The following is a 27,522-nucleotide window of genomic DNA, read 5'->3' as shown; positions in this document are numbered from 1 at the left end:
TGGTTCCTGAGGCCTCCACCATGGTCTCCGCCTCACAGTGGGGAGGACTGGGTGCCACCCTCAGGCCACGTGACCAGCCCTGTCGCGAAGGCAGGGGAGGGCAAAGGCGCTCCATGAGCCACCCTGAAGGAGGGCAGGCAGCTCCGGCCCTATGGCTGTCCTGTCCACAGACCCGGTGGGTGCGTGGGCAGGCAGTGGGCACGGGGGCCAGCATGTCCTGGCCTTGAGCCAGGCCCACCCTCCACCTTGAGGTGCCCAGGACCGAGGCACATAGCCCTGCCCTGCAGCCGTGCAGCCCGGCCCCCACTGAGGGCACCATGGAGCCCTTGCTGGGGAAGGCTGCCAGGTGCCCACGCCCACCTGGGATGGAGCTGGCCACAGCCAATTTCCCCAGGTCACAGGTCTCTGTCCTCCTGCTCCGCTATCTAGAAGCTTTTGTTCAGGAAATTATTCGAAAGAGAAAAAGCTATTCCTAAGGGTCTTCAAGGCTGTGGTTCACAGAGGATCAGCCGCCTCCTTGGTCTGATCATGGAGGAAAATCTCAAGGATGAGGCTGCCCTGACATGGCACCAAGCACCACAAGTGCCATCAGAGGGACAGCGGCTCAGCTGCATATGTGTGAACGTGCACATGAATGACACACACACAGACACATGCACACGGACAGCACGTGCACATAAACTGGCCAAATGGCACGACACACAGAATGAGGGCCCCATCTCAGCCTGGTGACAAGAGCATGGGTGGTTCTCCTTTCTCTACAAAGACATATTTCCTCTGCTGTTTTCAAAATGTTTCTCAGAAGAATATACAGTGAGAGGGCAGCAGGTAACATTAACACAAAAACTCCACTTTCAGCGGAAACGTCCCGCTCCAGCAGGTCACTGTGCCATGGGACACAAAGTCCCCAAAGCCTGCGCTTACCTGGGAACATCACTTCTGGGTCCCTCTCCATGGTGATACACGCATTCTGTCTGGGAATCGTCAGTGCAGCGTTATTGGCAACAAGAAGAAACCCTGACACCTGAGGCAGGGCCTGGGGGAGATGAAGGTCCTTGGAGCAGGCACGAAGCCCTGGACAGAGGAGGCCAGCAGCAGGCGCGGGCTGCTGCGTGCAAAGGATGGGGCACGACGCTGTCCACGTACAATCCACAGGCACGAGAACAGAACCACCAGCAAGAAGGCTCTGGCTGTCTTCTCCCTGAACGCTTGTGAGTTTCATTCTCCTTTCCTCTATTTCCCAAATTCTCCCCAATCGACTGAACTTCATGAAACTAAAACCAGCACACAGCGGGGGCATGAGTACTGGCAGCGAGCAAGCCTCGCTGTGGCAGGCGCTACAATCCGGCTGTGCCCTGGGCCGCAGCACAGCGTTGACAACGAGGCTATTTTCATTTCCAGAGCGAGGTTACCATGGAGTTTAATTTCCTCAAGTGCTCCCTTTGGCATCTGTTCTATAAATGGCTTTGGGGTTTGCACCAAATACGCTCACTGGAGACAGAATTACTGATTCTGTAAAGCTCACAAATTCTACTCGCTTCTTCCTGAGCTTCCAGCGACCTATCGGGTTCCTCCTCAAGGGGCCGACCCAATCTCCCAAGCATGCACCAAACACCTACTGTGTGCTGATACAGGGGTCATGAACGAGAGGAGACAGGTACCCGTCCTCAGGAGCGGGGGTGTCTCCTGCCTGTGGCGGAGTGGTGGGCGAGGGCCCCCCAGAGATCTGGGGCAGGTCAAACCCACCGTTCCACAACTTGGGGGTGCTCTCTGAGTCTGAGCGTTTTACAGTACTCAGAGGACGTTCAGGAGACTCTGATAACTGGGGATGGGACACGAGGTTTGTCAAGTATCCTCTCCTTTGTGGTCCGTGTGCAATTTCCCACGATAACAAGTTCATAATAATGTCTGGGTGTTTTGGCCCTCAGCTCCCACGTGGCTGGTCTTGCCTCTGACTTGGATGGCCCGGGCATCATCCAACGGGGCGGCCCCTCTGCCCTGCAGGGGAAGCTGGCAAGGGGTGGGAAACACAAGCAGCCGCATGGCACCCCTGCAAGCTGGGAGCCATCATCCTCATCCAGCAGATGAAGGGACAGACGGTCAGGGAGTGCTGCACATTTCCAGCGGGTGGCAGAGCCAGAAGACAACAGGCTGCCTCCTTCCTTGACACCCAGCTCTCGGTGACCCCGGGCTGCTGTACACCAGCACTGACACAGCACCTCCCCAAGGAAAACCGAGGGACAGGGAAGCAAGACAAGCCTCAGGGAAGCAAGTGCCTCTCAGGGCCTGGACTCTGGATGCTGCCAAGAAGGCACAGCCTCTTCCTGCCCATCCCCCAAACTTGGGGACCCTGACTCAGTAGGACAATCACCTCCAGGGGTGTCTGTTCTGAATGGCTGCTTCACCAGGGGCTCAGACCCACCCCCGGTTTTCCTCTTGTCTCCCAGAGTCCCCAGCATATCTGAAGCCTGAGACCCCTGTGGCGCCAGCGCCACGGAGCCAGTGCTCACAGCAGAGAGGCATGCAAAGGGCCCGGCGCTCACGGGTGCCATGCAAGGCCCTGAGGGCTACGTCCCCCGGAGAGAAGCTTCTCCAAGGCTGCCCCCAGCTCTGTCTGTGTCACTCAGAGAGTAAAAGTCAACACCAAAGATAAAATTAAATCCCTCAGCAGTGCCAAAAATACCTCCCCACGGGATGAGGCGGAGCGGGCGCCAGCTTCCACAGCAGCAACTGTTGCTATGGATACCAGGCTCCAGACAGCCGGCCTCAGGAGAGCCAGCAGGACGGAGAGGGGGCCAGCCTCGGGGCTGGGGGACAGAGTGGGGACCAGCCTCGGGGTGGAGGGACAGAGAGGGGTGCCTGCTATGGTGAGGGCCAGAGGGATAGAGAGGGGGCCAGTCATGGGTGTGAGAGAGACAGAGGGGACCAACCATGGAGTGGGGGGTACAGAGAGGAGCCAGCCAGCAGGGCAGGTCCCCAACATGACAGGGCCTGAGGCAGAGCCAAGCCCAAGTGCCAGCCTTGATCCATCGGGGCCAACCGCCCCTCCAGACTTGGGGGGCTCAGCCAGCCCCCACCTGCATACATGCCACGCACCCACTACAGGGGGACACTGGCCCCTTGCGCAGTGTTGTCTGCTCACTGCCACGTCTGTGCTGAGAGATGCCCTGACCCTGGCGAGGGGGTAAGGTGCCGCCAGAGTGCACAGTCCCGGCCCAGTGCCTCCTCCTGCCCTCCCCCAATCACTGCTAAAACTGATCTGCAGATAAACCCATGGGGGTGGGTAGTTTGCTCCACAGTAAAATTTTTACCAGAATGGAAGAAGGAAAAGAAGATCTCCCTCAGGTGTTAACCCAGTTCTAGTTTGAGGCCAGCAGGTCCAATATATTCTCCTAGAGAGCCTTGACTCTGATTTCCAAACCACTGATTTGAGAGCCACTGATTTCCAAACCACCCATCCTCAACCTAAAACCGTGCCCCTGCAGTCAGTTCACTTCTCAGCCTGCAGCCTGTGCTCTCCAGCCCTGCTGGCCTCAGGCCTCCCCGCCCCCACCCAGCGCCAGGCAGGAGCAGGTCAGCCTGAGCCCACCAGGCACACAGCCCCACAGCCTGCCCGGCTCAGAGGTGCCCTGCACCCACCCCATACATCCACACTCCTCCCCCATGCCCGTGGGCATCCCTCACTCTCTGAGCCTCCCTGAGCCCCCGACAGTGCTGGTAATTTGCTGTGACATTCACATTAGGGACAGAAAGCAAGGCTGGCCAGACAGGATGGCCAACACCAGCCCATGTCACAGAGCCTCAGAACACCACCCCTCAGTCCTCCTCCTTTCTGACGCCCGTGTGGCCCCATGAGGGCTCAGAGCCAGCACCTGCTGCCTGGTGAGAGCCAGCAGCTTGCTCCTGCAATGCCCCCCACACCAGGCACTCTGGGCTCCCCACCACTGTTGGCTGGGGGAAAGTGGGGCTTTCCAGTGCATTTAGAACCCCGAGTCCTCCTAGGGCCAACAGGCCCCCAGGGATAGCCTGGCCACTCTGTCTTCCCTGCTCAGGCCTCCCTGCACCTGGTAGCCCTAACCCTAACCCTCTTGGGTCCCTTGATGAGCAAGGCCTGATGTGCTTTCTCCATCCCATGCAACTGACAGAGGCCATCGATTCTTCTGCCCGCCCCCGTCTGCCTCCCCCAGAAGAAATGTTGAGCACCCAGGCCACCCTCACCTCTGCTTCTTCCACTCCCAGCACCTCACACACAGCTGTGAGGCCCACGTCCCTCAAATCTGCTTTCACAGATCCTCCCCCAAGAGCCTTCAGTGGCTCTCTAGCACCCACTGACCAGGCAAGCAGTTAAAACACCTCCTCAGTGTGGCCTCACCATCTCAGCCCCTCCTCTCCAGCACTCTCCAGCACACCCCCACACACCAGCCAGCCGTACCCCAACACCCTCTCCCAAGGATGCCATCCTGTGATCCCACCAACGGCTCCAGGTCCTGCTCAAGGAGCCTTGTCCAGGGAACCCTCTAGATATTCCTCCCACAGGGCAGCCACTCACCCTGTTAACCCAGTTCTAGTTTGAGACCAACAGGTCCAATATATTCTCCCAGAGAGCCTTGACTCTGATTTCCAAACCACTGATTTGAGAGCCACTGATTTCCAGCACGCTGTCCCCTGGCAGTGGAGATGGCACCAGGCCTCTCCCAGCTGCAGTAACAAACCACCACACACGGGGCTCACAATAACAGGTTTACCCCCGCACAGTTCCAGAGGTGCCTCATTCCTCATCTCATGGCCGCTTCCTCTCTCTTCCACGGTCACATCCCCTTCTCTGCCTCTGACCCTCCTACTTCCTCCCTATGAGGACCTGCAGACGACACCAGGCCCACCAGGACAGCCCAGGACGACCTCCCCATCTCGCCATCCTTAACTTAATCCCATCTGCAAAGTCCCTTTTGCTGTGTAAGGTGGAGCCTCCAGGACACCATCAGACGTGGTCCTCGCAGGAGAAAGGGTGACATCTCACCCCAGTAGGAATCCCCTACTCAAGGCAGCCCAACCCTTCCAAGCCATGAGCCCCAGCACCCGCTGGGCCTGTCCCACCCTTTGCAGCTAGAGGAGTCTGGCAAGCACACCCGAGAGTGCCTTGGTGCCTCGGTGTCTCCACCCCTCCAGAAGAGCTCCCGGCCAGCCTCGGGGGATTTGGGGAGGCCTCAGTGAGGGACCACAGGAGCATTACACACACCCCCCACCCCCGCCACAGTGACACTGGTAATCACACTAGAGATGAAGACAGCCTCTGCTACGATGCCCTCCCCAGCCCTGCCCACACATAATTTTCCTTTCCCCAAAGAGAAAACACAGCAGAAACCTTTTGTTTAAAGGCCATCAGCCGTGCAAATACCCACCCCTCCCCAGGCGCCACGGCCCCCAGCAGTTCCTGCCCCTCCCAAGGAGAAAGCTCCCCTCCCCCAGCAGGGCCAGGCCTGCCGCCCATGGGGCCACCTCAAAGGGCTCCTCATTCTCACGGAAGTGCCTGTGGGGCAGGCCTGTTCCCTGGCGAGAAAGCCGAAGACGGCACGCACACATACGTGTGCACAGAGCCCAGCAAAGGCCTGACGGGCGAGTGGTCAGCGTACATGCAGCCCTCACACGTGGCAGGTGGGGAAGCCTCAGGGCAGGCCACCTGGGACAGGCCACCAGGCAGGCCTAGGGGTGGGGGAGGAGTGTGACGTGCTGCAGCAGCTGCACCCACCATGGGCTGCTGGTGCCACTGGGCACAGAGCTGTCTGAGTACGGTTAGGTGCTTGTGCCAAATTCCAGTCACCCCTCACTCCCCTGAGCCCACCCCAGGGCCAGGGCCCACGGTTTGTCACCAGACTTGTCCCAGGTAGCATGAGACGGGCGAGATCCCACCGTGACCTCTAGCCCAGCCAGTGGCCCTCACCAGCCCAGCCTGGTTTCCAGGTGGAAAGTTGGCAGCTGCCTCCCACTCAGCCCTGCCAGGCCCCGAGGGGCTCTGCTCTGGCCTGCAAGCAGGAACTCGGACACAAAGGGCCTGCCTTAAAAACCATCCATAACTGCTCAGGGAAGCAGCCGGCAGGGCCAGAACGTTCCAATGTCACCATTGCACTCCCCTCCGAGGAACAGAGCACGCCTTTGTCTTTTTATCATTGCCTTCATCAAATATTTACAGAGGCTGACAGGCCATTTCAGACAGGCCAGACACAAGCCAAATAGGCTTTTCCTAGGACACAGGGAGGCACAGGTCCTGGACACCCGGAAGGGACACAGCCGGCATCTGCAGCCCTCAGAGGGGAAGGGAGGGGAGGAGCAGGAAGTCCCACATGTCCCCAGCCCTCAGACAAGTCCCAACTGGGGTTTAGGCCCTGGCTGGCTGGACATGGTACCCAGGGCTAGCGACAGGCCAGGCAGAGAGCCCGGCCCTGCTCCTCTGAGCTCTGTGGCTGGAGGGAGGTGGATGTGAGCCTCATGGTCGGGCACGTGTTCTCCACGCTCCACCTCCTGAGAGGCCGAGAGCACGGGGCATGAGCCAGCCACACCAGGACGGGCAAGCAGGGGCCTCGAGCCGTGCAGGCCAGGCCAGCAGCCCGCCTGGCCCGTCTCCCCTCCCCGGCTCCTCTGACCCCATGCAAATGCAGGGCAGCCTCGTTCGGGAACAGTCCCAAACTGGACGGCCGAGGTGTGCACCGTGGGTGAGGGATGAGCAGAGGATGGGACAGCTCAGCCACACGCAGTGGGGACTGACACGAAGGACGAGGTAGGCCTCCAGGGCATCCTGACCAGCACAAGACGCCAGGCACCAAGCCTGAATCCCACCCTCTCGGGCCACCAGAGTGGGCAGAGCACCTCCGCAGAACAGAAAGTATCAGTGCCACCTGCGCTGGGGCCGCTGGGGACTCCTAGGTCTTAACTGGGGAAGGGGCTGCACACGCCCCAGCTGTCCCTCAGGTTCCATCCAAGCAAAAGCAACGCTTCTCACCATTAGCACTGGATTTTCCTTTACCTTTAGGAAATATCACCTGTCTCTTTCTTTTTCAAAATCTATTTCTCTTTATTTTTAATATCTGCTTATGTTTCATTTCTTTCTAGCTGGCTGTTTTCAACGTTTTTGCCTTTTTCCCTCAACTCACCCTATTTCACCTTCCTCGTAAGTGCTCCTTGCTGAGTTTATTTGCTTTCTTGCCTCCTTACAAATGGCAAAGGTGCCCATCTGCATAGAGCCGGTCTGTGGCCACTACACCCTGAGCCCACATGGCTGTCTCACCCCTCAGCCACCCAATCCCAAGGCCCAGGGGGCACCGAGAATGATGGGCACCCCACACTCCTGAGGGCTGCGCTCCAGCATCCTTTGGGCTTGGCTTCTCCCCAGCTCACCCCCAGACCAAGGTGCCAGTTCACTCTGTCCAAACACACTGAGCAAGGGCACCACAGGGGCCGGCCTAGGAACCGGGCACCAGCAGCCTGGGGCAGGCATCAAATCTCCAAAGGGGACAACAGCCATCGTTGTCCAGTTGGCAGCCAAGCTCCCTCCTCAGTGGCACTCTCCCACCATCTCTGGCCCTCAAGGGAACACGCAGAAACATGTCCTCCTCTGGGCATTCGCAGAGAGCCCCAGGCCTCCCTCCTGCGCAGACTGCCCAGCCGCTGCCAGCACCGGTGATGGGCGCACCCCATCAGACAAACTGCCCTGGACCTCAACTCTGAATCGAGGGGCCAGAAGACAAAGCCAGGCAGCATGGAAGCCCCTGATGAGCCGTGTGATCCTCCTGATGGCATCAGGGTTAAGGATTCTACCCGACACCCCCACTACACCTTAACTCGTCCGCGCACGCAACACCTATGGGGTGCGCCATCACCTCTACTCCCAGGTGGGGCCGAGGGCCCAGGGCGGCTGAGGCTAAGCCAGGCAGAGCATCCCCACACAGCACCGCCCGATACTCGCCTCTGGGGAGGGGACAGAGCACATGAATCTGCCCAGCTGCTGCCCCTCCTCACCCTCCTCTGCAGCATCGTATTTTCCATGCTTCCTCTGAAAAAGCCAAATTCATCCCCCTTCTCAAACCCTGTAATTAAAGAGAAGAAATTCCAAGGGAACTGTCTGGGCAGATGTCAGCAGCCTTGCTGCCGGCCGACCTGGCAAGACTGTTTCCTGATGTGAAGGCACAGGACTGCTGCCTGGGGCCTGGGGCCAGACAGGAGGCCCAGGGCGCCCCTCAGCCACCAGGAGCACAAGCACAGCCACCAGGTGGAGGGGGTGCCTGTAGTCAGCAACCATGGCGGTGCTACAGTAGGAGGTCATGGGGTCCACAGCTCAGGACTGTCCTCAACCTTGGGTGAAGCCTGGAACAAGAGGACCTGGGGGAGGCCTCTCGGCTCACACCTGGTGCCATCAGAACAGGAAGGAAGTGGCCCACTCAGACCCCAGGCATAAGCCCCCTTCCTTCTGGGAAGCCCTTGTGAGAAGATGTATCCCACAATGTGTGAGGGGACTCACCCAGACGTCTCAGGTCCCTGTAGAGACCACCAGCCACAGGGCCCAGCCCTGAGGAATGCAGGGTGTGTGGGAGCCTGTGCCCAGCTGGGGGGCGCCAGGCCGGGGCTGAGCCAGGCCTCCACCCACCACAAACCCAGCCGGCAAGGAGGTGATGATGGGTCTGTCCCAGGCCCAACTCACACCAGGAGGCCCCGTGCCCCAGGCTGCACTGCACCGAAGCTGCCCAGCCCAACTGGGGGCCTCGGGAGGCAGGGGCGTGGGGCTGGGCAGGAGTGAGGGCCCAGAGGCAGTCTGGGCGACTCACCATCCCTGCACACGTCGGCACACATGCTGTGATCATGACTTTGCAAAAGCACCCAAGAACATAAACAAGATATGAAGACCATATGTGAAAGTGAAAACTGCTGCATCAGAGGAAGGAGGCTCCGGACAGTTCCTCCCTTGTCAGGTTCCCGTGTCTGTCACATCGCCTTCCTTAGAAGACGTCCCCTCCACAGTGGCCACCCTCCATCTTCATGAAACCTGATGCCTGCGCAGCCCCTCCCCACTCACTGGAGCTAGCCCGGGGCTGGCAGGTGAGGGGATGACTGGGCCCTCGCCCCACACCCTCACGGGGAGCCTGAGGAGGGGGTCCCTCCTGGAGCAGGGGCATGGGCAGCAGGTGGGTCTCACAGTCAGCATCCCCCGGCCAGCAAGCCCTGCCTGCAGGAGGAGACCACAGGACCCTGCAGCCGCCCAGGAAACTCAGAGCACTTGGGATGGCCCACAGCTCCCCTCAGGCTGACAGCAAGTCCTGACAGCATCGACAGTTCAACTTAAAACAGAGGTTGGGCGGCTCTCGCTCAGGTGCGTGAGGTACGGGAGGGAAGGAAGGAGGCTAGGTGGCCCTGAGCCCCAGAACCACCTGGGCCTGCAGCCCAGCCTGCTCGAACTGCATCACCGCCCCTCAGCCCAGGTCACATCCCTGCTCTGCCACCGGCTGGCTGGGAAGACGGGACAATGTCCTGCATTTTCCGGGGCCTCAGTTCCCTCCTCAGTAAAGGAGGGGAGTTGCAGTGCTCCCTCCCAGGGAGCTGACAGGCCTCTGGAGCACAGAGTGGTGGCCCACTGACACCAGTATGGCCCTTTCTGTGTTAGTAACAATACCTGATTGCCTCTGCATCTCCCGCAGAGGCAGCCTGGCCCGGGTGTGATCGGCACCTTCGCCAGGAAGGCGAGCCCAGCTCGGCCGTGCAGAAACACCAGGCAAATCCAGACAGGGTGTCCGTGCAGGACCATGGGCCCAGGGCCCTCAAAAGACAATGACAAAAGATTCAAGAACAATGATAACAAAACGGTGGAAGGACTCTTCTGGATTAAAACTGACATGACAGCCAGACACAGCACACGATCCTTGACTAGATCCTGGATCCCAACAGGGAAAGCCAGGAAGAGCCCAGCCGGCAGACGTGTCACTGGCCACACGCAACCAGTCAGACCCTGGAGAGTGGCGTGAGTGGAGGTGATGTGGGGACACGTCCTTGTTCCCATCAGGAGCTGCTCACTCAAGTGTCCAGGCATGAGTTGCAAATAGGTCAGAAAGACGTGGCCGCAGAGTAAAGGAAATGTAGCAAAATACTAACAATCGGCAACTCTAACTTTTCTGCTGGTTTAAGCTTTTCCAAAGTAAAAAGCTTGGGGGAAGTGAAAACTGGACTGCTGGCAGAGAGGGCAAAGCCTTGATGGGGTGGGCGAGGGGGGCGGGGGAGTGGCGGGTGGAGAGCCCGGAGTGGTCGCACAGGAAGGACGGCAGCCCTCAGGGCCCACGTGCCCGGGTGCAAGAAGTGTGAGCGGGAAGCAGCCTCCAGACGCAGCGGCTATGTGGGCTGTTCTGTCTGGGAGATGGGCCCCAGCAGAGGAAGGCTCCATCACACACAGGCACCATGCAGGAACAAAGCAGCCAGGACAGGCATGTGGGCACCCCCAGCCTGCCACCCTGCTGACCAACAGAAACCCACTGCACCCAGCCCTGGGGAACAGATTACAACCCACTAGGCCAAGGTCCGTGCAGGGAATGCCAGATGCCCTTGCAGCTGGGGCAGGCCATGTGACCCCATTCTAACCAGAGACACCAAAGAGGATCACTAGTAAACATTTCCCTTATTTGAGAAATGGTGCTTTTGGCTACTAGGTCCCCAGCTAACCACCTACTCGTTTCCTGCCTTCAAACATGGTTGTGATGCCTGAAGCTGTGGCAGCCCCACTGCAGCCATCAGGTGACAAGCAAGATTGGGGACAAACTGCCAACATGGCTGAGAGGAGCAGAAGAGAGGAGGGAAGGCCCCATGTCCCAGCCAATGATGCTGAGCAGCCTCTAAGGCCCTCGACTGGCCACCTCCAGATTTGAGATTCCGGGTATGACCAAAGGTCAGCATCATTTACCACAGTCAGCTCACAGCCGAGAGCTGTCCCAGCTCATCCACCCAGGAGCAGGCACACACACAGCCAGGAGAGCAGGGGGCCCGAGAGGACAGCAGACACAGGAGGGTCCTTCTAGGGCAGCTTCCAGCCCAAGGCAGGTGGGGAGCCTCATGGGCAAGACCAGCTTTCCATATCTAGCTCCGAGGTCCACCAGTGGCACCACCTCTTAACGGGACAGGGAGGCCCCCACAATATTTGCAATGGTGCCAAGGAACACTGTTTCTTGATCACCAGCAACCCTTCACCAACAGCCAAGCTGGATACCCGCAGTTGGCCCAGAGCCAGCCCTGGACCACAGGACATGTGAAAAATGAAAGCAAAGGAGGAAGGGACCCAACGCCTCCTCCCCTCCCCTCCCCCAAGAGCTTCACAACATAGTGGACATTTTAAAGGCTCTGAGAAGTTCCACAACAGCAATGCCTGCCTGACCCAGCAGTCCCCAAATCTATCTAGTGACAGCCCCCCACCCCACTACAGCCACTCTCTTAACAAAGCGGACATAACAGCACAAAGACCAGGAATAAACTCCAGAACCACAGCCTCCTCTCACAAACCAATGGCTTTAAAAGACACTCTAGAAACAAGATTTTAAAAGCTGTGACCCTGTGATTGCAGCTGTATTTTTTTTTTTAATAGGGTCTCACTCTTGTCATGCAGGCCAGAGTGCAGTGGTGCAATCACAGCTCACTATAACCTCAAACTCCTGAGTTCAGGCAATCCTCCTGCCTCAGCCTCCTGAGCAGCTGAGACTACAGATGCGCACCACCACATCCAATTTTTAAAAAATTTTTGTAGAGACAGGGTGTCACTGTGTTTCCCAGGTTGGTGTCGAACTCCTGGCCTCAAGTGATCCTCCCTTCAGCCTCCCAAAGTGCTGGGATTACAGGTGTGAGCCACTGTGCCTGGCACAGATACCAGATACACGTGCGTGAACAACACCTAGAAGGTAATGTACAAAAATAAAAGTAGCTGTGCTCACTTGGATTATGGGTGACTTTTTTCATTTCTACAAACTTCTTCAATGTAGCTATTGCACTTATTTTTAAATGAATCAACTATTTTTAGAGACATTGTAGGTTTACGGAAGGACTGAGCAAAAAGTACAGAGTTCGCATATACTCCCTCACACCCACACATAAGGTTTCTCCTATTATTAGCATCTTGCATTAGTGTGGCATACTTGTCATAATTTGTGAACCAATATTGATACATCATTATTAACTAAAATCCATAGTTTACATTTAGGTTCACTCTTGGTGCTGTACATTCTATGGGTTTTGACAAATGTATAATGGCATGTGTCCACCACTGCAGTATCGTACAGAATACTTTCACTGCCCTATAAATCTGCCTATTCATCCCTCACTCCCCACATCCCCCGGGAACCACTGATCTTTTTCCAGAATGTCACAGAAGGGAATCATATACTATGCACCCTTTTCAGATTGGCTACTTGCGCTTAAATATGGATTTAAGGTTCCTTCATGTCTTTTCATGGCTTGATAGCTCATTTCTTTTTAGCACTAAATAATACTCCATTGTCTGAATGTGCCACAGTTTATGTATTCATTCACCTGCTGAAGGACATCGTGGTTGCTTCCAGGTTTTGGCAATTATGAGTAAAGCTGCTATAAACATCCGTGTGCCAGTTTTTGTGTGGACATAAGTTTTTAACTCCTTTGGGTAAATATTAAGGAGCACAATTGCTGGATCATATGGTGTGTTTAGTTTTTTAATAAACTGCCAAACTGTCTTTCAAGGTGGCTGCACCACTTTGCATTTCCACCAGCAATGAATGAAAGTTCCTGTTGCTCCACATTCTCACCAGCATGTGGTGTGGTCGGTGTTCTGAATTCCGGCCATTCTAACAGGTGTGTGGCGGGAGCTCACTGCTGTTTTAATCCGTGATTCCCTGACGACTTACGATGTGGAACATCTTTTCATTTCCGTATTTACCATCTGTGTGTCTTCCTTGATGAGGTGTCTGTTAAGGTCTTTGGCCTATTTTTTTTAATCTGGTTGTTTTCTTATTGTTGAGTTTTAAGAGTTCTTTGTATATTTTGAATAACCATCCTTTAGCAGATGGGTCTTTTACAAATATTTTTCTCCCAGTCTGTGGCCTGCCTTCTCCTTTTGACAGTGTCTTTCACGGAATAGAAGTTTTCAACTTTAAGTGCAGCTCATTCTTTCTGTCATGGATTGTGTCTTTGGTATTGTATCTAAAGTCACTGCTAGGCCGGGCGTGGTGGCTCACGCCTGTAATCCTACCACTCTGGGAGGCCAAGGTGGCTGGATCTCTCGAGGTCAGGAGTTCGAGACCAGCCTGAGCAAGAGCGAGACCCTGTCTCTACTAAAAATAGAAAGAAATTATCTGGCCAACTAAAATATATATATAGAAAAAATTAGCCGGGCATGGTGGCACATGCCTGTAGTCCCAGCTACTCAGGAGGCTGAGGCAGTAGGATCACTTGAGCCCAGGAGTTTGAGGTTGCTGTGAGCTAGGCTGACACCACGGCACTCACTCTAGCCATGGCAACAAAGTGAGACTCTGTCTCAAAAAATAAATAAATAAATAAAATAAATAAAAAATAAAGTCACTGCTAAACCCAAGGTCACCTAGGTTTTCTCCTAAGTCATCTTCCAGGAGTTTTATAGTTTGGATTTTACATTTAGGTCTACGATTTGAGTTACTTTCTGTAAAGAGTGGAAGGTCTGTGTCTAGAGGCATTTTTTAGCATGTGGATGTCCAGTTTTTCCAGCACCATTTGCTAAGAAGACTAACTTTTCTCCACTGAATTGCCTTTGCTCCTTTGTCAAAGATCAGTTGACTTTGTGAGTGTCTATTTCTGGGCTCTCTACTCTGTTCCAGTTGTCTGTTCTTTATCAATACCACACTGTCTTGATCATTTTTCTTTTACTCTTTTCAAAAAATGTTTAATATAAATTTAATGAAAACCAACTTAAATTAGAAGTAGTAATCAAGTATTCCAGGGAATCCTTATAATTTGATCCTCCAGGAAAAGATTTGGATTTGAAAACTCTTGGAAGTAGGAAAATTTGCAGATAATGTTCAGGTTGCCAAACTCCTCTGTCCTCACCCCAGCCTCTCCACCCCAATGGGATTCCCGAAACAAAGCCCTGGATTGTCTATGGCCAAAGGCAGATCCTAACCTATTTCCAAAAATCCCAGCTGCTACTATTCACACCCTTTTCCTTAGCTGCATCTCCATCACCAAGGCAACGGCACACAGGTGCTCACAGCTCCCAGGCAGGGAGACAGGCAGCCTCAGGAAGCAGCCTGTAGGGTAGACTTGCCCTCCGCTGCACATCTCTGCTGTTGACGACTATTTATGTTGCAGGGGGAGCGAGCGGGGTGAGAAGAGGTGGACTTGAAGCCCCTGTTGCTCAGGTGGAACGCACTTCTCTCAATAGTCCTCACGACCTGTAAAGGTTCGCGGGCACCATCCACACTGCAAAACTGGGTAAACTGAGCTCACAGAGACAGGCACCTTCCCACAGCCATCCACTGGGAACATGGCCCACCTACTCCGAGGACCTCTGTGTGCACCAGGGCTGGGACAGCCAGGAGCTGTGAGGGCAGAGCCCTGCCTGGCTGTGAGGCTCCTGAAGCCCCTTCCTGCCACAGCAGGAACACTCATGCCCTGTCACAGCTGCTCACCAGGGAGGACCACAACAGAGACCCAGACACACAGCCCAACCCTCTGCTGGGCTGGGTCAAGTTCTCTTCCACCAAAGTGGTGACCTAAAGCTCAATACTGTCACCTTGGGTGTCTTCCAGATGCAGCCTGAAGCCAGGCCCAAGCCACAGGCTCTGAGAGACGCCTATAAGAGGCCTGCAAGACACCTCTGGGCACAGAAGGGCTTAAGTTCAAGCTGTCCTGGAAGGTGAGTGACAGGCAAGGGACAAGCCTGGCCAGCCCAGCCCCACCCAGACTGTGCACTGGCTATGGCAAGGAAAGGGGGCAAGGGAAAAGATAACTTCCAAAGGAAGGCACAGTTGTCCTTAAGGCGCAGCCGCAGTTCCTTATTTTGACTTAGCGTGTATAAATCATGTTTTAAAACAGCTCTGGCATCATGGAGCCAGCCGTTCCTGACCCTGGGACACCCCTCTGGGCAGGGGTGTGGGCAGCGGGCCCCTCCCTCTTGGCCTCCACTGGGGCCCCGTCCTGGCCCATCCAAGTGCTCCTGGGCTTCCCCACCTGGGCTCACGACACAGGCTCTGCTGGGGAGACCCTGGTTCCCAGGAGGACCACTCTTGGCTGCCTACAAGACACTCAGATTAAGCATGTCCCAAGCGAAGGCCTGCTCTTCCCCCAAATCCACTTTCCTTGTCCACCTCGGAGGAAGGCAGCCACAACTGGCAGTGCCAGGCCCAAAACTCTCCCATCACCTCGATTCCTACCTTCTCCACCCTCAAATCCAATGTGCAGCAAATCCTGTGCTTTCCACTTTCAAACATACGCAGAATCCAACACTCCTTCCTACCCCAGCCCCTACCCCCAGGTAGGAGCCCTGTCGTCTCTCACCTGGGCAGTGGCAGTTGCCTCTTCACTGGCTCCCTGCTCCCACCCTCATCCCCAACAATCCTAGCGGTGGCCAGGGGAACCCTGTCCAAACCACAGCTGATTCCCACCCCACCTCTGCTCAGACTCCCCCCCCCCCAGGTGGCTCTTGCCTCTGCCAGAGAGGCGGAGTCCTTGCCACACCTACAGGCCCTCCCTCACCTAGCACTCCTCCACCTATGCGGGTTCCTGCCTCAGGACCTTTGCATGGGCTGTCCCCTGCCTCCTGGTGTCCACACAGTTCATTCCACCACCTCCCATGGGCCTCTTCCTGAGGACTTGGCTCTCTCCCCACCCTGGCGTCCCACTGACCCACCCAATATATTTTCAGGTCTCTCGTCTGCTCTATCTCCCATGGTCGTGGTCTGTCCTGTTCATTGCAGTACCCCTGGGCCTGGAAGCAAGGCATGTGTTCAACAAATGCTCACTGAGTCACTAAACACACCAGACTGTGCTACTGAGCCCTGGTCACAGGGCCTGCCCGACCTCTGGAACCTTCCAGAACATCTGCTCCCTTTCATTCTCTAGATGGTATCTTCTAGCTAGCAGTCCATCAACAAAGCTTTGTCCAACCTCAGAGTAAGCCCCCAACCATCCCCTGGAAACATCGTGGTGGGTGGCGGGACACAACTCTCACAGCCCACCAGACTCTTTGGGGGACACGGAGCTCATCACAGCCTTGGCAGCTACTTGCTTCTTCAAGTCTGACACTAGCACAGTGCTGTCATCAAATCCACATCCTCACGGCCCAAACACCCAACCTTGTCCTCCGTGGGTGTTTCTGGTACGGGATCTGGGCCAGTCTTGCACCGCCTTGGCCTCGTCCAGCCCCGATGTGTCCCCAGCCGTCATTTCCCTCACCATGAGCTGATCTATATACCGTTCCCACCTGAGACTGTCTGGCAACCCTGTGGCCACCTCTAGATCATCTGGGCCTCAGTTTTATCCCCTGGAAAACGAGCCCACCTGGAGGAGGGCTCAGGATCAAGCTCGCAGATGTGGGCCATCCCACAGAGCAGCCGGGGCGCATGTGGCCATTTGTGCCCATGTTTAGGATGGGGAAAGTTAAGAACCCAGATATTCAGCTGCTCCAGCCACATTCTAGGCACCTTGTAGGCCATGTGGACACAGACCACAGAGACAGGACACTTCTGCCATCACAGAAGGCTCCAGTTCTGGGCTGCAGGAGGGCATGTCCAGCTACCCTCTCAGTCCTCCTAATATGTCAACGGGGGTGTGAGAAAACATCAGCTTCAGCAAAAGCAGACCAACTGAGCAGTGTGCGAGCCCTCCACATGCCTGACCTGGTCCTGGGGTCCTTGCTCTGGGGCTTAGAGGGCAGCACAGGCACCTAGCCGCAAATCAGGCTCAACCAGACACCCCCAAAGACACCACTCGGCCACAGGAGTACCTGCCTCCAACAGAGAATGGGCCACGATGCCTGAGCCTCAACATGCCCCAACGGTGATGACGTGCAGCTCAGGCTGCTCGTGACATATTACTGCCAGCACAAACCTCACCACCATGGGAGGCAGGAGAGGGGCCTCTAAGAGCTTGGGCGCCCACATTTCTGCCCCTGGCAGGAGGGAGGGAAAGCCTGCCTGCACAGGCCTGTCAGGCAGCTCACTCCAACTTCTCTTGCCAACCAAACCAAAACCGTGGTCAGCGTGGCGTATAAAACACCTCGCCTGCGAAAACAAACTCAGCATTGGCATCCAAGTGAATTCAAATTATAGCTCTCCCAACAAAAGTAAGCATTAGGGGATTGAAAAAAAGAGGGGTGACCGCCAGCCAATCAGGCTGGGCCTTCTCTGAGCATCCTGCCCCAGCAAGCAAGCACCAACCCCTCCACTGTGCTCAGACGTCGGCTTGCCCCCTCCTGTCCCTCCTTCTCCCCATGTCGGCAGGGTCACAGCTGAAAGCAGGTGTGGCTGGTGCCTGGGACTCAGGCTCTCAAGTCCTCCCAGGGCGTGTGCCTGGCTTACCTACAAAGGGGATGAAGAGCCCAGCTGCTGGGTAAGGTGGGCAAGCTTAATGCTGGCACTGGTGGGGCTGCCAATAGCCATGGGAGACGCTGCAGGGCAGCTGGGCTGTCCCTGAAGGACAGTGAAGGGACCCATCCGCTAGGCACAGGCAGTACTCAGCAAGCCTCCGTGGGCGTCACTCACTGTTGGGCACAGGCAGATGGACAGGACACAGAGACATCCGGATGGGGCTGGTGAGTCAGGAACACGCTGCTCCTCGAGCCTGACCCCCTCCGGGCAGTACAGAGCAGCAGGAGGACCTGCTTCATGACCACACGGCCCAGGGACCTGTGTCCCTGTTCCTGGCTGGCAGAGCTTAGGTGGGCTGGGCCTAGCAGCAGCTTCCCTGGTCCTCCTTAGGACTCACATTGCCCTGCCAAGGCCAGCAAGTGCTCTGGGCCGAGGGACAAAGACAGAACACCTCCTAGAGGGAGACCGACCCCACATTGGGGGCCCCAGACACCAGCCCAGGAAACTCGGGTTCTAGCCGAGTTCCAGCTGCAACAGCAGCTCCCAGTGGCCTTCTGCAGGGACACAGTGGCACAGAAGGCCTGAGACCCCATGTCCCCTAAAAGTAGGGGGATGCTGACACGGAGTGCGTGGTATCAATGTGGGGGTGAAAAACAAAGCTCCCTCCAGGTCCTCAGGAGAGACACAGCAGAAACAGGTAAATCCAGGAAAGGCAAACAGGCCGCCTTTGACAAGGCTTCCGGACGCTGGTCTGGGGTCTGGGCTGGCTGTGTTTTCTCAATTTAGCGAACCATGGCCAGCTCAACGGTGGCAGCAAGTAAGAAGAGGAGCCCTGAGCCACATGGGACAGTGTCAGTCCTGCAACCCAAGTAGCCAAGAAGAGTGAGGATGTCATAAAAGCTCAACACCACGAGGGGTGGGGACAAGGCTGTGCTGACCCAAAGGGTGGCCCTGGCACCATGCCAGGCCCCTCCTCATTGCCATGCTTCGGCCACACCGCACTGGGCACGTGTGTCTTGACCTCACCACCCCCCAGAGGTGGGCCCTGCAGAAGGTAAGGCCCAGACCTGCCCCCGCAGAGTAGCCCAGCTCACACGGTGGGCAGCAGCCGCTCCCAGGGCCAACAGGGAGCCCAAGTTGCCCCACACTGTGTTACAGGACAGGGGTCCGTGGGGGACCGGGGCTGGCCAAAGACAGCCATAGAAACATGGAAAGTGTGAGAGAGAACGAGAGCAAGGGATTCTGGGTGCATTTTACTTCCTTCCTTGTTACTGTAACATGTTCTGGTGCCAAGAATAAAAGTTCATTCAAGAGAAAAATGACAGAGAGGTAGTATTTTATAATGCTTCCCCCAAGTTCAAGTTTCAGTTTTGGACATCTGGAGAATTCAGAAGATGAAACATCTCACTGCCCTTCGATGTCAGATAAACATAATACTCTCTCTATGAAGCTCTTTGAACATTAATTTATCAAAGGAAATCAGATGTCCTCCAAGCCAGGGTTACTAGGTCCACAATTGGGGCGTTTCCTCCACTTGGCGGGGAACCTGGAAAAAGCAAGCAAGTGATGCGTCTCTCAGTCTTCCGAGGAGGCCAGCAGGGGCCCCAGAAGCCCCGGCCTGCTGAACATGGGAACAGGAACAGAGTCCAGGCACCTGGGCACACGGGAGGAGGCCGCTGCCCACTGAGGTGCTTCTGGGGAAGAGAGGGGCTGAGAGAAATTCCATGAAGTTCCCTGGCTAAAGGCAACACCCTCACAGTCCCTTCTGTACCGTGTAAACTGCAATTCCCAGGAGCCTCCGATTCCCAATGCCTGGGAATGCTGGTGCCAAGGTACAAGACAACCATCTCCACACTGTGGACTAAGGAAGTCCCCTCCCCAGGACAGAGCCAAGACATTTGGAGAAGGAACACCCACCTGTTGCCCTCCCCCTAGAAGCCCCTCTGCACAGTGGTGGTTTGTGAGGCCGGAGCCTGAGCTCCACCCAAAGGGACACTCCTCTCAAGGACTTTGACCTCCCTCCCACAGCCTGTGCCCTCATCTCCCTGCGGCCCTACATCCCACCCCATCTCAGTCCAGCGCCCACCAGGCCACCAGCCCCTGCCTCTGGCTCAGGACACAGCAAAAGTAGCCCTACTGCCAGCCCCTCCCACAAGCCTGCACAAAGTCAGCCCACGCCCTGCCCTCCACACTAGGCTATGGCCCTCCGCCCCCGATCCTGCAGTGCCCCTGACATCTCCCTGGTGACCTTGGGGAAATTCCAATGGGTTCGACGTCCCCACAGTCCTCAACAAGGTTTGTGATGAGGAGGCTCCCAGCATAGGCTCAACACACAGTAGGGTCTCAGCAAAGAGAGCTCTTCCAAGCTGGTCGAGAATTCCTCTCATGAAAAACCCTCTAAGACCAGCCCAGGCAGAGGGAGCTGATGCCAAAGATGCACATCAGCCTGGGGCAAATGTTGGCAGTACTTCTTGTTGGGGGAGGTGCAGGGACAGTTTCCCAAACATCTTGGGTCACCAGTAACATCCCAGCACAGAACAGCACCATTTAGACCAGAAGCCAGCTCTAGACTGCCCACTCTCATCTAGGATGGAGGAGAAAAAGACCCCTGGACAGTGGCCAGGCTCCACCCTGTGCCTGCAACAGACAGACCCAGAAACAGAACCTCTTGCCTTTCCTTAAAGGGAATGGGAATTAACAAGCTCTGAGAGTCACATGCGCCAGCAATACCTCAGCCAGATCAGCAGGCTCTAGCATCTGAGGTCTAACTCAAATCCAGCCTGCTGCAGCACCCCTGGCTCCATCCTCCACCCTGCAGAGGCATTTCTCAGTAGCAGCACCCAGGGGTGCTCAGCACGCCATGCAGGTCAGCTGGCAAGAGCAGGAAGGTGGGGAGGAAAGACTCATGCCATTCACCAAAATGAAGAATCATCTTCTCCGCTTTCCGGATCCTCCCTCTTCTCTGCCTTCTCATGCAACAGGGACGCCCAGCACACTCCAAGACCTTCAGGCCACAGCCACCTGCTCCACCCCCCGCCTGTCCTGCACCATCAAGGCCACTCAGAACCTGTGCAGCCACAAGGGAGGGCAGCTGTTCAGTCCCTCCTGAAGGACTCCACAGAACAACACTGACCCCTGCCATGAAAAGCCACATTTCCATGGCAGAACCAAGGGGCAATGGGAGGTGAGGCCTCTGGAGCTCTTTGTTTTGGGAGAAAGGCTGACAACAGATCAACACCCACTGAATTACCCCAGCTTGCACACACATGCAGGCCACCCTGCAGGGGCCGGAGGACACAGCAACTGAACCCCATCTCAGAGCCAAAATCGCAGGCGTCCTGCAGTGTGGCGGGTGGCCCTGGAACCCAGCATGCCCCAGCTCGCCCAAGCTCTGCGTCAGGCCTGGAAGGCCGGCTAACTTTACATGCCAGTGGAGTAGGCTTACACCTCCGGCCAGCCTGCACTCTCCCAGGCTGGCCCATGCCCGACAGTTGCCCCTACAAGGAGGGAGGCCTATAAACACCCCCCCATCCCCCACTCCCCTGTGACAGGCTTGGCCTCTGCTTCCAAGGCTGGCCCAGGACAGCTAGGGTTGCCATTTATATAATCTTCCAGGGTTGGTGGGGCTGACACAGCCAACGTGAGGGCAGGGTTATGAAAAATACATGCCCAGAGCCTTTGCATCCCCCCAAAAAAAAAACCCAGCATTCTGCATGACTTGGTTTTAAGACCTCTCACACATCCATTTTGTGAACAAATGGAGCTCTCAGAGCACCAGTTACATTGATGGCACCTCCAGACCTTGCCCAGGGGGCCCCAGGTCCCCACCAGGCACCACCCCTGGGTTACAGACCCCTAGGTCAGGAGAAGCCCCTGCAGGCATCCCCGCTGAGGCACCCACACCTCACAGGACTCAGGGAGGCACTAATTTAAGGGCAGCTGGGAGCTCCCAAACCACCCTGTGTCACTGGACATCAACCTTGAAGCCCCTACATCGCTTCTACAAAGACACAACAGTCAAGACCACCTGGGTCAGTAAAGTGGGTCATGAGGACAGCAGAAGCAGCAGACTGACAGACACGCCCTCCCAGGGCCCACTGTCCAGTGCCCACCCGCCGCTGCGCTCACACTCAGACCACACGCACCCCAGAGGCCCGACCTCCCGCAGGAGCCGGCTCACAAGCCCCAACCTGCACGCAGACACAGAAAGGGCCCCCACGTCGTCCATACACCTGGCATATGTCCTGCCAGCCACCCCCCCAGGGGATGACACACATGGCCCCGCACCCCCCAGGGCTGCGTAAAGCATGGGGCAAGAGCAAGGACGTGCCCAAGGACGCCCTCGCCAACATCCCCCTGCGGGTCGGCGCGCCCTCACCTGCAGCTCGCACCAGGCCACCTCCACCCAGGTCTCCGTGTCCAGCCCCTTGTAGACTGTCTTGAAGGAGCCGCGGCCCAGCTCAATGTCGAACTTGAGGAATCGGCCGTCCAGGGAGGTGGCCACGGCCTTGAGGTCATCTTCGTCGTCCTCCTCCTCCTCAGGCTCATCCCGGCGTGGACGCCCCGGCTCGGGCTCGGGTTTCGCTTCAGTCGCCCCCGCGTCCTCCTTCTTCACTGCCGCCGCCTCCTCCTCCTGGGGGCTGCCGTCGAGGGCGGGCGCGGTTGCGGCTGCGGCGGCGTCTGGGCCGAGTTCCTTTGTGCCCGTGGGCTCTGGGCCCGGGTCCGCCGGGGTGCCGGGGGCGCCAGGCGGCGCGGCGGGGACAGCGGGCGCAGGGGCAGCGGGGCGGCCGCGGGCGCGCTCCGCGATGAGGCGGCGCGTCTTGCAGAGCAGAAGCACCCGGCGCTGCAGGGGCTGCGGGGGCTGCGGGCCAGGCGTCTCGGCCGCCTCCAGGCCCGGCGGCTCCTCCTGGTCCGACTCCACCACACTGCGCCGCAGGAAGCGCTGGGGCCCGGGCCGCGTCGCCCTCGCCCGCGGCTCCGCCATGCCCGCGGGCCCCGCGCCGCGCCCGGCCTCCATCAGCGCGCCGGGGGCGTCCCGGCGGCCGCCATCGCCGTCCATCTCTGCGGGCCAAGGACACACAGGCCCGCGTGAGCGCCCGCTCCACCGCACCTGCCGGGGCCACGGGAGGAGACAGCGCCGCCCCCAGGCCCGCGCCCTGCCCAGCCCCGGCCGCAGAGCCCCCAAGCCCTGCCCTACAAAGCTGTCTTTGGGGTCCCGAGGATAGGGGCTGCAGACCGGACCTGGAGGCTCAGGTTGGGGAGGAGGGGGACGTGCCCTGTTCAGCCCCGGGCCGCGGAGAGGGCCTGCCTTGGGCTTTCCCCGGGACCCTGGGAGGAAGGGCCTGCTGGGGTGCCCCTGAGGTTCCAGGAGGGGCTGCAGAAGGGACCCGGAGGCCGGCGGAGCGGGGCTCACGCCCTGCCCAGCCGCGGCCCGGGCTGGGGGCCTGCTGGGCTTCCCGGGGGAACCTGCAGAAGGGACAGGGAGGGCCGAGAGCCGGCGGTAGAGGGGTTGGAGAGAAGGCACCGGCCAGGCTGCGGCTCCACAAAGGACGCGGGCCTGGGGCGCGGGAGGGGCGCGCAGGGAGGGGGCTGCAGCGGCGCGGCGCGCACACAAAGGCGGCAGGTAGCGGGGCTCGGCACTCACAGGGCGAGCGGACGCCGTCCATGCCCGCGGCCCGAAGGCCGGGGCGGACGAGGCGGGCGAGGCCGCGCTTCAGGGCCGGGGTCCGACTTCGGGACCGGGTCCGCGCTGGGGTGGGGTCGCGGCGCTGCTCCGGCTCCTGCGCGCTGCTCCCTCGGGCCGGGCCACTGTGGGGCCGCGCTCCCGCGTGCTCCTGCAAGCTCCGCGCGGCTCCGCTCCCGCACCGGCTCCGACCCGGCGCGCGGGGTGGGCGGGGCCTCCGTTCTCCCCGCCCCTGGGGCGGTGTGGGCGGGGCCTGGCACGCCCACCTGGATGCCCGCGAGCGCGGGCGGCCACCTGCGAGCCGGCCCGGGTGGCTACCGCCTGCAGCTCCTCACTTGGGGCGGCGCTCCTGGCCTCTGAAGCTTTTTGGAACATTCCGCGGGGTTGTCGGCTGTGGAGGACCTACTTGTCCCCCAGAGGAAGCAGCTTCACGGTGCCACAGCTCAGCGCTTCTGACCTCTGAACCCTGTGCCAGGACAGAAAGGGCAGGCTGAAAGAGAAGGGCCAGGGGTACTGCCACCCTCGGAGCCAAGGGCTAAGCTTGGTCGGGGGTTGGCATGTCCTTTCTGCCCTCACTTCACTATCCCCCAGGGAGGTAACACTGATCATTGTGTCCATTTTACAGTTGAGCAAACTGAGGCCTCAAAGGCAGAAGATATCTATCCTAAACTCCAGAGCTCCCGCGACAGAGGCTGAGCTGGGATGCTTTGGATGAGGGCACGGAGAGGCTTCCAGAAAACCCTTGACCCAGAGTTTTCTTCCTCGGCCGCTGTCAAATGCCACCTCTCCAGGGGAGTCTTCCATGGAAGGCAGGTATGTTCACCACTATACCACCAATGCAGAGAGTCTTCCATGATCTCACCCTCCTGCTTCCTCTCTGGACTCCCACAGACAAGCCCTCCCTTGGGCATCTCTGGCCCTACTGCAGGGAGGTGGCCTGTGTCAGTGACAATACTGCTAATTTCTGAGCCCTGCTCAGACAATCCCTTGAACTAACACCCACCCTCTCACTCCATATTCCATGACCCTATCATGCACACTCATTGGACCCACTTCCAGGTGAGGAAACTAAGGCACAAGGGAGATGCCAGGGTGTTCTCATCTCAGTCCCCATTCCCCTGGGTTGGCATCCATCAGATACACTTTCAGAGACGAAGAGATGCCTGTGGGCCATTGGCCGTGGAGCCCCTGGCCCAAAGTAACTCATGTGACATAAAAGCCAGCAGAGGAGGTACCAAACCCTCACAATTTAGAGGGAAGAGTGTGCCCAGCCAAGCCAACTGTTACCCAGAGAAGGAGGACTTCCTGGGGCCCCACTGGGCACTGGCACCAGTTGAAACTGACTCCTGAGGGCTGAGGGTGCACATCTCTTCCCAGCTCTGTTTGGTGACACCACATTGTAGCCTGAATTCAGCAATGCTGGGAGTGTTTACTCTATGGAAATTAGCAAACACCTCAAGTCAATACTTTCCCCACACAGAGCCAGTGGTTAAACAGTGTGCTGGGCACGAGGCTAGTATTTGGCACATGCCTGCTAATTTATATTCTCTAACCCTCACGTCTACTTTGTGAGATAGGTGTGCAGTCCAAGGCTCAACTGCTCCGGCTTGAGCCCAGAGCCTGCGCAAGGAAGAGGCAGAGCAGCAGATGCCAGCTCTCCAGGTCTAAGAGACCCTGAGTGACAGGGATCTAAGCTGCACCTCCCAGGGTGGGGGTCTTACAGGCACAGGTGGAGGGTGGCTAAGGAGATTTTCTGTCTTCTCTGTGAGGCTAAACATCCCCAAACTTGCCCCTGGCCATCTGAGTGACCTTGGACAAGTCCCAGCCCTTCCTGAGCCTCAGTGCCCCACCCTTCAAAATGGGGTGGTCATCTTGGCTTGTGCTTCTTAAAAGGCTACCAATTCCTCCAGACTTGGTCAGTCCAGGAAGGGTACCAAGTACACAGGGCCTGTTCATGACAGGTGTGTTCAATCCTACAATGGAAAACCAGGACGAGATAGAGTTAAGCGTGTTCTGAAGAAAATGTGCATCAGTCTGGCCTCTTCCTGCTCCCAACAGGCCGTGCCAGCAGAGTGTGAGCATTGTGCCTGCCTGGTGATGGAGGAGATGACCAGAGTCATAGATGTGAATGGGGAAGTATGGCTACACCCACAAATCAGCAGAAAGCAGCCCAGGCCGTGGGAGTAGGGGGCAGCCTGTCCCTGAGTGAGTGCTGTTTGCTCTCTGAGCCCTTAAGGGTGATTTCATTAAGGCCTGCTTACATGCCTCCTGTGCCAGAGATCTCACTCTCTCTGCCAATCCATGACTATTACAGTACACAGCCAAATGGCTAGTGGACAGGTCATAGTTTCCTTCGCAAGAAATCGCAGGCTGGGCTCAGGAGTAGGTCCTGGGATCCTAACAGATGGAGCCTGAAGGATTCTTGGACAGACCTTGGAAGCCAGGACTTTGATGGGACTTGTTGTGTACGCTCAGCCAGGCCACTGGACATCTCTGATCCTCCATCTCCCTGGTGCTAAGACAGGGAGAGTAAACACTGCCATCTGCTTTGCTGGTTGTTCTGAGGCTCCGTGACCCAGAGTCATGATGACAGCATCTGTCTTTATGCTTAGAACAGCCATCTCAAAGGCTGAAGGGCCAAATAGGCATGATGAGCTCCATTTCACAGATAAGTACATTGAGGCCTAACCCAGAGACATTTCAACTTTAAGCAACTTGCTCAAGGCCACACAGTGGAGACAGTGACCTCCACCTCACAGCTGTCATCTCAGCTTCCCCAGTGCCAGAGAGCCCTTCAGTGAGACAAATTTCCCCCAAGTCCAGGCTGTGCCCCAACCTGATTCAGCAGTGGGTACCTGCAGGCACATACCTGCTCCATGCAGACACAGTTCCCAGGGCTGGGACCTAGCAGGCAACAGGACCATGCCATCAGTTTGCTCATCTGTGAGATGGGGATAACAGTCATGTCCAGCAGTCTTGGCACAAGTAAATGTTGCACAAATGCTTATGGAGGGTGGGAGACAGAGCAGACCGCCTCTGCTCACATCAAGGCCCATCAGAGCTCACTGGTTAGAAGGAAGGGTGCAGTCTGGCCTTGCCCAGTGGGAGCCCAACCCCCAGGTACTTCCTGGTGTGGGTCTGCCTCTGAGCAGGACCAGGCAGCCTGTCTAGTGCTCAGGTCCAGTGCAACCAGGCCACCTACCTGAGTGCCCCCCAGGCCACACACACCATGGGGAGGATGCGCCAGTGGAGGAAAGAGATGAGGGGACAGTGCTGGGAGAGCAGAGCCCAGGAAGGTCGTGGGAGTGGCCTGGGGAGTTGCAGGAAGGCCTGAGCCCCGAGGAAGGGTGGGGGCAAGACAACGGACAGGCGATGCCCCACGGTGGGGGGCAGCAGGGGGCTGGCGAAGCTCAGGCTCCTACTCCTGGGAAGTGATGGCAGAGGATGGCAAAGGCATGGCCAGGCCAGAGCAACTCTGAGCCCTGGTCTCGCTCCCCAGCTGGATGGGCGATCCCGTGGGCAGGGCCAGGGGTAGACGGGTCAAGTGGTACTTGATGAGCCAACGCTTCTGGAATGACTCAGCTGTAAGGGATGAATGAATGAAAAAGTTTTTTCCTTCCAATAATGAGATTTCATTAGAAATGTTCTGAAGGATGACACACAAATCAGAAAACGGCCCCCAAACAATCTCCTAAGTTAATACTATGTAGGACTTTCTTTGTGATTCCAGGGGGAGGTGAGTTTTGGGGTGATACTCAATTCTGGTAAGGCAGATAATACAGTTAAAAGTAAAACTGTAAGTATGGGGGAAAGAGAGGGCCTGGATGTGGGAGGAAAGCCTAACCTGTCTGGCCTCCCCGCACCCCCGCCAGCCTCGGTTTCTCTATCCGCAGGTGCAATCTCCTGTGCTGCCTCAGCTGCTGATGAGAATCACCATGGCACCTGCCACGACCCTGTCTGCCCCCCAGCCCAACATGTCTCACACACGCTGCTCTTTAGCATCCTCGAGGCCTGAGAAGCCCCTGACCCCTTTCCCAGAGATGCCACTGGGTGGGATCTGGGGTGGGCCAGGCCTCGGGTGTTTGGAAGCTTGCAGGCAGTCCTAACATGCAGGCAGGACCCAGAGCCCTCCACAGACTCCAGCTGCTTAATAAGAGCTGCCTGCATCGGGGAGCACTTCTGAGGAAAGAGCAACAGAGCAGACCTTCGACTTGACACTCTGGGTCAAAGATCTTATTTTGCTGGGTTCACTGAGAGCGGTTTCATGCCGTGAGCCACTCAGGGTTGCTTGTT

The 27,522-nt window shown here is 57.4% G+C and overlaps 1 protein-coding gene across 1 annotated transcript in view; it reads right to left on the bottom strand.

Annotated features, from left to right (window-relative positions):
• WNK2 (WNK lysine deficient protein kinase 2) overlaps window positions 1–22,605 on the bottom strand; it is a 124,785-nt gene extending 102,180 nt beyond the window's left edge. The window contains exon 1 of the mRNA XM_045563487.1: window positions 21,925–22,605. Within this exon, the coding sequence (XP_045419443.1) occupies window positions 21,925–22,605 (681 nt within the window). The remainder of the gene's footprint in view (window positions 1–21,924) is intronic.
• Between the last annotated feature and the right edge of the window lie 4,917 nt (window positions 22,606–27,522).

The sequence above is a fragment of the Lemur catta genome, chromosome 10 (genome assembly GCF_020740605.2).
Source record: "Lemur catta isolate mLemCat1 chromosome 10, mLemCat1.pri, whole genome shotgun sequence".
NCBI lineage: Eukaryota > Metazoa > Chordata > Mammalia > Primates > Lemuridae > Lemur > Lemur catta.
This window is presented reverse-complemented; position numbering and strand designations above follow the sequence as displayed.